At 40.6% G+C, this 10,804-nt stretch overlaps 1 protein-coding gene across 1 annotated transcript; it reads left to right on the top strand.

The window, feature by feature from the left end:
• Positions 1-5,534: 5,534 nt before the first annotated feature.
• FABP7 (fatty acid binding protein 7) lies at positions 5,535-8,915 on the top strand. The gene is made up of 4 exons (XM_021547112.3): positions 5,535-5,667; positions 6,274-6,446; positions 7,065-7,166; positions 8,549-8,915. The coding sequence occupies exons 1-4, from the start codon at positions 5,595-5,597 to the stop codon at positions 8,597-8,599; spliced, it is 399 nt and encodes a 132-aa protein (XP_021402787.1). The 5' UTR covers positions 5,535-5,594; the 3' UTR covers positions 8,600-8,915.
• The last annotated feature ends 1,889 nt before the right edge of the window (positions 8,916-10,804 follow it).

Below are 10,804 nucleotides of genomic sequence, written 5' to 3'. Positions count from 1 at the left end.
TTCTACATTAAACATATTTATAATAATTGCTTGCAATGTAAGGGCCCTGATGTGAGGATTTGGACAATCCCTACTAGTGCTTTATTCCCGGGACTCTGCTGTGCGAGGATTGATGCTGTTAGTCGAGTACTTATCATACACTGTATGGAAAAGCTAATCTGTGAGAGATTGGCTTGACCCTTCTGTGTAGGGCTTTCTGTGCTTTTATTTCCAGACTCCTCGGGCATATTTGTCAACGATACATCAGCAGTGTAAACATAAAAAGAAGGAGCGTGTGAACTGCTGCTAATGCCCAGCAGTATTCCAAAGGCAGTTTTCCAGAACACGCCCAGTTTCCCAAGGGTGCAGAGGCATTCCCGAGGGACGGGCTCCGCAGCGGCGCCTCCCGCCCGGCGGGCACACGATGGCGCCCGAGCCCGCGCCAGACACAGCCGGGCCCTCGCCTCCCTCACAGCCTCGCCCGTCCGCGCCCCGGCTCCCCGGGCACGGCGCAGCTCGGGTCTCCTTCAGGACGTGATTCACGGGGCAGCTCGGGCCTCCTTCAGGACGGGATTGTCGGGATCGCTGCCGTGAGGAGGAGCGGCGGCGCTGGCAGCGCCGCGGGACGAGGACGCGGCTCCCCGCGGGCGCGGGCGCTGGCGGCAGAGGGCGCCCTTGCCCCGGCGCCGCCCTCGCCCCAGCGGCTGCTCGGTCCCACGCGGGCCCGGGCCCGAGCAGCAGGAAGGGGACTCAACTGCCCAGTCCTCCTCTGCTTTCCCTCTTGGCTTGTTGCCTTACTCCGTTCAAAGCTTACATCCATCTACTCCTTTCCTGTCGTCAGTGCTCAGTCCTTGCTTCACTCACACCTCAAGCTCAACATCCACCGTTAGTGCTTTCAACACTCAATAGAAGAAACGAATCTCTTTAATTACCTCTGTACTTGCTAAAATAAGATGGTAGAAAGACAACTTATTGCTGTTCCTCTCAAGAAGTACTAGGTAAATTTTACTTTATCAGACAGACTCATGAGAGACCCTTGAGCCAGGCCCAGAACAGCCCTTGTCTCTAACACAGAGACAGGGAAAGCCTCTTTGGAAAACAAATAACATGTCATTATGCAAGTAGAGTGCTGTTGCAATCTAAAAAAGTGCTGAAATAAGTTTCTTCCGGGCATCTTCTTTCAGACAACCTTTTTCAGACAACCTTTGAACTTTTTTTTTTTTTTTTTTTCTTTTTTAGCACTGGCTGTTGTGACAAAAAAACTTCTAGGTAGATTTATAGAGGATGAAATTAAATGCTGGAATGTAATAAGGAGTATATTTAAGGGAGGGAAGACAAAGAGCAATGAGGTGGAGTTAAAGGCATGACAGTTGCACCATGTTCCTCTCCATAGCCCTTCTTTTATCAGAACATCTGAGCCAGTCATGGTGAGAGGAAGTCAGAGGGGTCCTGCACCCTCCACTGGCTCTGGACTCTGGATGTTTTGAGCTCTGGGTGCAGAGCTGATCAGTCACTAAAGAAAGTTTCAAAGGTCTGGAGGAAGATGCTATTAGAGGCCTTGTTTAAATATTACAAGATTAGTTAATGATTTTGACCATAGAGGGTCTGGTTTGTGTTTATTGTTGCCACACTGAGGGAGAAAACTTTCATAACATGTACACATGAATATAGGAAATTAAAGGAATAGTGGCAGTCTCTAAACCTCCTCAGTGGCACTTAGTGCAGTACAGTCCACAAAGTAAGTTCCCATGATTATCCAGTCAGGGATTACATGCCTGCTTTCATTTCTGTGTATATCTGTACTTTTTCCCATAATAGACTCTGAATTTGGCAAAGTAGGAACCCACACTTAGTAAGTGGGATGTGTTTTTAAGTTTCCTGGTATAGACTTGTCTATTGTGACCAGCTCATGTAATTTCTTGCATAATCCAGGATACAAAACTCCTCTGAATTACTTCCTGCATCATGTCCAATAGCTGTTGTTGTTAGCATAGTTTACAATCTACAGAGTTGAAAATCTTGTAAGGCAGTTTGAAAGCTGGCCAAAGGCTTAAGTCTCCTCACAGCTAATATGTATTTCATTTTTAATATAAACTTCCGTAGGTTTAGCTTTCAGTGACTGGAGTTTTGTGTACCAGACTGAAGAGATCACTCTTTCTCTATAATTGTCCCCAAACATCCAGTATGACCAAAATTTTCCCCAAGCTTGTCTTGGTACTTATTTAAAACTAGTTATGAGCTATCTTAACACTGCAATGCTTCAAGTTGCTCTAAAATTTTGTACTCCAGTAAGTTTGTGTATTTAGACTCGTGAAAACTCAGAAATGAGTCAGTGCTTGGTCACAAACCAGTATGTAATGCAGGGATATGGTTGCACTCTTGAATGAATTAAGTTAGGTATGTAATTCCAGCTAGGTCACCCAGCATGAGGTTTCATTTCAAATGCCTGTGTCAGGCATTTGTTCATCCATGACAGGCCCATAAATTGATAACCTAATTCAATTATTTATCAAGACTGTGGAATTCATATATTTCTCTGGATGCACTAACACTGCTCTTTAGAACTTCTGAGGAAACAGCTTGTGAGAGTGATACTCTGATTTAGAGGACACAAACCCAGAGGAGTGTGGCCCCAGCTGCATCTGGGAGATCATATCTGGCTCCAGAAGGCTGTGACTGTGTCTTGTCAGTCCCTAGCTCAGTGGAACAGAGGAGGACCTTAGGAATATCCAAATGCAGGTAATTAATGAGTTGAGTTTTAATTTTGCATCTGTTTTACAAATTCAGTAATTGTTTTCTTAAATTATTGAATTCTTGAAACTCTGTCAAACAAACTTTTATTTACTTCTTGCCTAAATCTTAGCTGGTACTGAGAGTGATTTCAGTATATTGTAGAAAATTCTGATGGGCAAACTGAATGAAGGTACATTAAGCCATTTCAAAAATTTCTTAAATTCAGCCCTGAAGACTGCACGGTTATTTCTTGTTTTGCTGAAAGGATTTACCTTGGGATTAATTAGCTTGAGATTTGTTATACTGAATTCCAAATAGTCATGCTTATTTATGTATTTGACAGTCTCCATAGCATATTCTAAAGCTACAGGAGAACAAAATATTTATGATGTATGAGAACTTAAACTTGTACCTTTAACACTGTAAAATTTATATGGATGACTATACATATCATTCCCTCCTCTGGTATAATATAGAGTCCTTGGACCTTAATACAGAGGGTCTTTCTGCTCCACTAATATTTTCATTAGTCTGCCCTGAAGAGCAAATCTACACATCTCTTAGAATCAGCTGCAACAGGTCAAGTGCAAGTCATCTAATCTCCTTAAACCTATGTGCTATTTTTTCATTTCTTCTAATAAGAATTATTTTAATTTAGTATGTTCATAGTATTCACATGCCTTCTAAATGTCTCTGAGTTATTATTACCCCTGAAATAGTCAGGTTACTTATTTATACAACTTTGTTTCTTGCTTTCTTACATATACCCATGCTGAAATTGTTAAGTCTGGAAAGCTGATTTCTTGTATTGATTTTTTACAGTAACTAGACATATATTGTAAGTGACATGCAGTATCAGACATTTCTGTTACAGTTTAAAGGTTTCTTAATAGTTTTTCTATTCTTAAATGTAAAAGAAAGCAAAGACAAATATTAAAATAACAACAGCCTAGTGGCACAAAATTAAAGTAACTGCATCTTCAATTAGTTGAACTGGGAGCCAGAAGGGTGGCTGGCTTTAATGTAGGCTAATTCTTTGAGGAGAATGTCTGACTTGAGTAATCTAAATGTAAGTCACACAATAATATTAAACAAGAGATAACAATCTCCCAAATGCCTTTCAGAAGCAGAGAACACCCTGGAGATAATTCATAGCATTTGCATATTTTAAATCATTGTCAACCAGCTGTCCTCCCATCTTAAACCAATCCAAATATATGTTCATAATGAGCTATTACTGGATATTTACTTTCCAGGACTCTCCTAAACTCATGTCCCACCAATTTGTAACAGGAGAGTCTACAAAGATGAAATGCATGATCACAGACCACTTAGTTTTCACCAATTGGCAACCAACACCAGAATTAGACTTTCACATGCCTTGTGTCTAACATTAGCCAGTTCTGGCATTATTTTGCTTGATCTTTACAGTGGCAGGAAACCTGCTGAACATATTCCTAAGTTTTGCTCAAGAAATGTCACGCTCTTAGAAAGGATATGGTGTAAGCATGTCTTTCATGCTCCTGCCTGCATTACCTTGCACCTTGCCTACCATCTGTTCCAAAGCTCCAGCAAAGCCCTACCCATGGCATTTATACAGCACAAAACTGGATTCATACAGTACCTGGGGCCATTCTGTGACCACTTGCTTGTGCAGCTGCATAATTGGGTGTCTTCTCTATGAAGCAGTTATCTCTTTTTGAACCTGGGATTTCTAATGAGTGGTCCATTGATAGAGTAAATAAACCTAAGCATTTTCTGTGAGTATTCACCAACAGCACTGAGACGGTTCCTTTTTATTAGGGGGATCAGCAAATCTCTTAGCTAGAGGACATATATGATAATTTTAGTTAAGAACATTCTACTGCCCTATTTGACATTAGGTTTTTCTGCAGCACCAAAAACAAAATCACACTCAGCCCTGAAGTAAATCAACCTGTCTGACACAATAGCTACTAAACTCATATATGAACTCTGGTCATTTATTATACTGAGATCAAAGCTACACAGAGAATCACAGCAGGATTTCAAACAAGCTAAAACTTTGCTGGGAATACCCTAGCTTGCTGTCCATAAATAGAGGAAACTTCTCTTAGCTGCACATTATTTTCAGTTTCCTTAATTCAAAAGTAGCTCCCTATATGTTTCATAACACTAAGAGTTTAAAGAAATCTTAGGTTAGCTAGGACCCTGAATCCTCTTGGCTTTCAATGGAATTCAATTCCTAAAAGGCTTCTGAATACTTACATCTGCTTTTGTACCAGAGGAGTTAGGCCCTGATATTACTGCTGCCCTTTGTTGTACATATGGGTACAAGATGTTCTGCAGCTCCTGGACCTTCATTGCCAGAAATGTTTGAATAATGCAATCATCACTGCATTATCTGAAGGTCTTATAACATAGTATTCCCTTAACATAGTATTCCTGCCTATTGTACTACAAAGATGGTGAAAAGACAGAGATTAACTGAATTGGTGAAATAAGAGAGTCCTATCTGCATTGTATCCAGAGAGGGACAGAGAATAAGGACAGATAAACCTGACTTCAAATATTAGCTGCACCAACTTCCCTAGACACTAAGCCTTTAGTGACTGGCTGTTGTGGTTAGATGCTCAACAGTTCCTGACATAGATTATGAGGAATCCACACATGACAGAACCTCATGGTCAGACTTTTCTGCTACAGCAGCCTGGTGACCATCCTATGGTGCCCCCTTCCTTCCCATCGGTGCGGGCGTCTCCGCGGCGGCCGTCGGGGACGGACCGCGGCCGCGCCCCGCCTCCGGCCCCCCGCCGGGCGCCGGCTTTAAATGCGGGGCAGCGCGGCGGCACTGCTGCTCCTGCAATCCCCGGCACCCTGCTTGGAACACGCAGCCGGCCGCCATGGTCGAGGCTTTCTGCGCCACCTGGAAGCTGGTAGACAGCCACAACTTCGACGAGTATATGAAGGCACTGGGTAGGTACGACCGGGAGGCAGCACCTTAGAAAGCCCTGGAATTTTTCAGCATCTGGAAAAAAAAAAAAAAATTTGAAAATGTTCCCCGCCATTGCCAGCAGTGGTGGTGATGAGGGGGTGATTTTGGCGTCTGTGCTTCTATCCATAGAGCTAATTCGATGCGAATCATTTACCTGGGGGGGCAGGTGTGTTTGTGTGGGAGAGGCTCCGGGAAATGCCCCCGGGCTAAGGGAAGCGTGTGAAAGACGAGCATGTGCTGCCTGCGGATAACTTTGAAACAACCAAGGGAAAAAGAAATCATTATGCTGGAGTGATAAGGAATTGAAACTCTGAGCAGCGGAAGCGATCGCGGCTGTGCGTGTGACCGCGGACGGAGTGCGGTGCTGCCGTGCTCGGTGGCGAGGGAGGGAGGGAGCTACAGCTGGGCGGACAATAGCGGTGAATAGTCTCGGTACAAGGGCACGAGTGAAGCAGAAAGCAGCGTTTCACAGGGATAGCTTGCACTTGGAGAGCGGGGTGAAAGATCTCTGTACTTCGATATGTGAAAAAAAAAAAAGTAATAATTCCGAAGTGTTATGTGTTTCTCTTTTCCGTTGAATTATCTAGGAGTGGGGTTTGCAACACGGCAGGTGGGTAATGTGACTAAACCCACTGTGATTATCAGCAGCGAGGGGGACAAAGTAGTGATCAGAACTCAAAGCACTTTCAAAAACACAGAAATCAGCTTTAAACTCGGAGAGGAATTTGATGAAACTACCCCCGACGACAGAAACTGCAAAGTAAGTGAACTCTGAGGCTGCAGTCGCCTCGCTTTTTCTTGCCTCCCCCGCCCCCCAGGCTCTGCTATTGGTAGGGTCAAAAGAAAAAAATGTATCTTCTGCTGCTACTAGTTACAACATAGTAAAGGACAGGAAAAAAAGGCAACATTGCGTCTTGTTTGCCCTGCCTGCTTACACCATGCCTTTTCTGAATTTATCACGTTGCCAGCTCCCTGTCTCCCAGTGTCTATTGTGTTAGTTGCCCGCTTTTCTCACAAGCCAAACATCATTGGCTTGTTTTTCCCAGTCAAAATAGTCAGATTTTAGTATTTTCCTGCACTCTTGGGGACTTAATATCAAATATTATTCCAAGGCATATCTGAAGCAAGTTCTTGTGAGACTGGAACTGAAAGGAAACAACTTTTCATCCTTTGACACAAATAAGAATTATGTAGATTTCATGCTTAAAACAAGGATGATTCATAGCCTTGGCTTTAAACTGTCTAGGACTCTTTCTTATTCTAGATCCACATCCATCTATTGAAGAGAATTCAATAGAACAGTGCATGCTGAATGTGTGAGCAGAATCCCAAGTACCTTAAATAAAGGCATGTCTTTGTGTTTCTGGGTATCTCGCAGTCAGTTGTGACCCTGGATGGAGAGAAGCTAGTGCATGTACAGAAATGGGACGGCAAAGAGACAAATTTTGTGAGAGAAATAAAGGATGGCAAAATGGTAATGGTAAGTATAGAGCACACTGAGCATTTGCATGCACCACAAACATGCCCAACTCACCCTTATCTCAAGCTTCGTGAACACTGTGACTTAGACATAAATCCTTAAACTAGTTGTTGGGGAAAACTAGTGGGGATTTTAAAATATTTATTTTGGTTTTGTTTGTTTTGTTTTACAAACAATTAAAAATTTCAAGTGGTTTTAGGCAGGCCAGCCTGTGGATTTCCAGAGTATATATGTTCTTTCTAGACTTTTTGTAAAAACCCAGGAAAAAAGTCCTCATGAGCTTGTAATATTACAAAGTTCTTGATTATATAGGAAATTATCTGTTGCCAGTGGCAATTTAGAGTTCTTTAAAAACTTGTTTTATGTATACACACAGAACACGTAGTTTCATATGAAAATAAAGTTACAATTTTGCAGGAGCTAATAGTATTTTCATATTTAATAATAAAGGGTTTAGTCTTCCTAGCTTGTTAAAAACTATGATAAACTGCAGTTGTGTGGAGAAGAGTCTGAGTTTAAATTCACCTGCTTTTCCCAACTTCTTTGGGTGAATAAATATTGTAAGTTACTATGGCTAATGTCCAGCATAGCACTTTTCATGGCATAGAGATGTAGCTTTCAAAAATAGAATGTCTTCAGCTATACTAATCTATGAGACATGGTTGTTGGAGAAGACCCATTATATTGTTTCCTAATTACTTCAGAGAGTATCTGTGTGGATGAAGAGTTGCAAATAATACAAACTTTTAAGTGTACTGAAGCACAGCATGGCAAGTGTTTCAAGGGAAAACACATGCTTTTATATTTGAAGCAGCTATGCACAAATCACACAAATACAGAAAATGTTGTCCTTTGGAATTTGAATACAATGAGGTGTCCTGTTCTACTTCAGGAAATGCATCCAGAACACAACTGCAGTGACTTAGAGTATTTGGTAGTCTACACAGGGGACAGAAGGAATCGTTTTTAGACTGTATTCTCCTAGAGTTTGTATTTATGTGTAGGAGTATAGAGGCCTTGGAATTTTAGATTGCACATCTTAGTAGGATAAGCTTTGGGAAAATAAGTGTTAAGTCTGTATTAAAACAATGCTCTATTTTAATAAATAGCAAGTTAAATCAAATTTTAGCAGCTGCCTCATAAATGTACATGATGTCTTTCTTGGGTGTGAAAGCAGCAAGGAGAAAGTATCATTTCTTATCGGAACCATAGCTAAGGTTTGGCTTCTTGTTTGTTTAAAATGTCAATCTAGATTTATTTGTTTTTCTAAAAATTACATGATGCTAACCAACCTTGATCTAGCATGGATTTTCATAATGTGTTAAACCATTACAGAAAATGGTCCAGTCTCTAACATGTCTGTCTTTTCCTTGGACTTGCAGACTCTCACCTTTGGTGATGTGGTTGCTGTTCGCCACTATGAGAAAGCATAGAGTATACCTGACCTCTGTCCAGATGTTACTTCAGCTGGATGGATTAATGCTCTGTCCATGATTGATCATAGCTAAAATGCACATCTCTGGCATGAAAGATTAATAAAGACCTTTTTTTTTTTTTGGCAGGGGAGGGGTGTTTTTTGTAAAAAAGTCATGCCATCAAATTGGCATGCCTGTGCTGTATAGTGAAGCAGGTTAACTTGGCATTAAATTTCTGAAACACTTGCCTCTTTTTTTATTTTTCAGTAAATGGAAAATATTTGAATTGTTTTGGAATACAGATAAGGAAAATTAAAACATTTTTTAAACCTGTGCTCCTTTTGTATTTAATCGGCTAATATTCTGGTGTCCGTAAGGGAGGTGTTCAAAGTTTCTTTTTCTGAGCTAAAGGCTAGAAAAACATGTGGTACACATTGATGCAGCAGCCTTTCTGTGTAGTGTAGAGCACTGAAGGAAATGAAAAATTTACTTTGGTGGCTTTTTGCTGGAGAAATCTAAACTTAATTGTATTTATGTATACAGAGAAGTGAGATGGTTCACCTAAGTTTCAGCTCTTCTCTTCACTGAGAACTTGTTACTAAGTGCAGATTAAGGTCAGCAGATTGACAGATGATGTTCTAGAGTTTGTAGAGTTTTGATCTTAATAGTTAAAAAAATTGTTTTAATAGGTTTGGGTTGTTTGGGTTGTTTTGGTTGGTTTTTTTTTTTTTTTTTTTTTTTTTTTTTTTTTTTTTTTTTGCTAATATGCAAATATTGAAGTCCTTCACAGGGTTGGGAGGAAAGGGTCAACTCCCTTACATCACTCTCCACAGGAATGGGAGGGAAACAGTACAACATAAACCTACTACACTTCTCTTTTAGAGCTGTTGTTTCCTAGCTAATATATAGAAGAGACAACAATTTGCACTGTGAACAATTTAAAATAAAGTGTTTCTAAAATGAGAAATTAAAGCTTTATGTCTGAAGAATATATCCCTAAAAGGCCAGAGTGGGAAAAACTGCCTTAGGTTTAGGAAAGCTGAAACAGATTTTTGGCACCATGGAGGACATTGTTTAGAGGGTCCCTGTTTTCTACCCACTGATTCAGAGAACCACAAGGAGGTGTAGCTACCTACAGCTTTGTAAACAAAGGCAAAGCTGAACTGTGAATTTAGCTGGTGCTTGCTCTCTGAGTGGTGTGTATGGCTGCAGCCAGAGGTGCAGGAGGTGCATCTTGCCCAACTTCCCAGGCCTCATCCTTCAGATCTGCCACATGCTATGGGAAGAGGCTTCTTGCTTCCCTGAATAAAATTGGATAGGATAAAATTGGTAACTCATCTGATGAATGTTCACATATAATTGGCATGCTACCCCATACAAATATAAAATGTAATGTTAGCTTTATTAACGAAAACTAGTTTAGAATGAATATTCAAGTCTGTCTTCTCTTGTGGGGAGCACTATACATCTGGAATGCAGATTATAAGCCTTTATAAACATGTTTTATTTGTAGAACATTGATAGTTTTTAAAACCTAAGAGCTATCTTCTTAATCAGAGAAATTAAAAGTAGGCTATGATCCAGTGGTATGGAGAGCTCCACTCTCTATGCTTTGGGCTGTTTCACTGGAATAGTGCAAGTTATTTTAAAGCAACATCTTCTGCCCTTTGTTTTATCAATCTATTTAATTCTAAACTTCAGTACCTAATACAGCCTTCATCTGCCTCCCCTCTGCTGCTGCCTGCTTGCCTGTGGGTGCATTTGCCACATGACTGTCCTTACCAGTCACCTTTTCTCAGAAAGTTTGGAGCAGCTACTTTTCCCTCTTCACTGGAGTAAACTGATTTGTTTTCCCAATACTGCCATTTATCTGCACAACAAATGATTTGTGGGGTCATGAATTTAAAAAAAAAATGAGATTTTTTTTTCTTAAATACTAGGAAAGGAATGCAGAGGCAATTTTTTAAGACCTTGTTTACAAATAAATCTTGAATGGTAAATATTTTGCATTACAGTCACTTTTAAACAAAGAAGAAAAGTAGCCATTTAAACAAAAATTACTTTTCCTTATTCTAAATATAAACAATACTAGTGTCAAATTAAACAAGGGAGAGAAAAGTGGAGAAGTGGTGCCTGTGAAGTAACTGACATTGCTCAGAGCAGAAAAGAGAGGAATATACTGTCAAATGAGACTTCCAGCTGCTGCTGACACAACTTTGCAGA

Source organism: Lonchura striata, chromosome 3 (assembly GCF_046129695.1).
Source record: "Lonchura striata isolate bLonStr1 chromosome 3, bLonStr1.mat, whole genome shotgun sequence".
NCBI classification, from domain to species: Eukaryota; Metazoa; Chordata; class Aves; order Passeriformes; family Estrildidae; genus Lonchura; species Lonchura striata.
This window is presented reverse-complemented; position numbering and strand designations above follow the sequence as displayed.

Excerpts from the sequence above, each read along its gene's own strand:
- FABP7 (XM_021547112.3), top strand. The coding sequence starts at position 5,595 with ATGGTCGAGGCTTTCTGCGCCACCTGGAAGCTGGTAGACAGCCACAAC. Across the intron at positions 6,447-7,064 it reads CCGACGACAGAAACTGCAAA|TCAGTTGTGACCCTGGATGG; the intron begins GTAAGTGAACTC and ends GGTATCTCGCAG. Across the intron at positions 7,167-8,548 it reads AGGATGGCAAAATGGTAATG|ACTCTCACCTTTGGTGATGT; the intron begins GTAAGTATAGAG and ends TTGGACTTGCAG.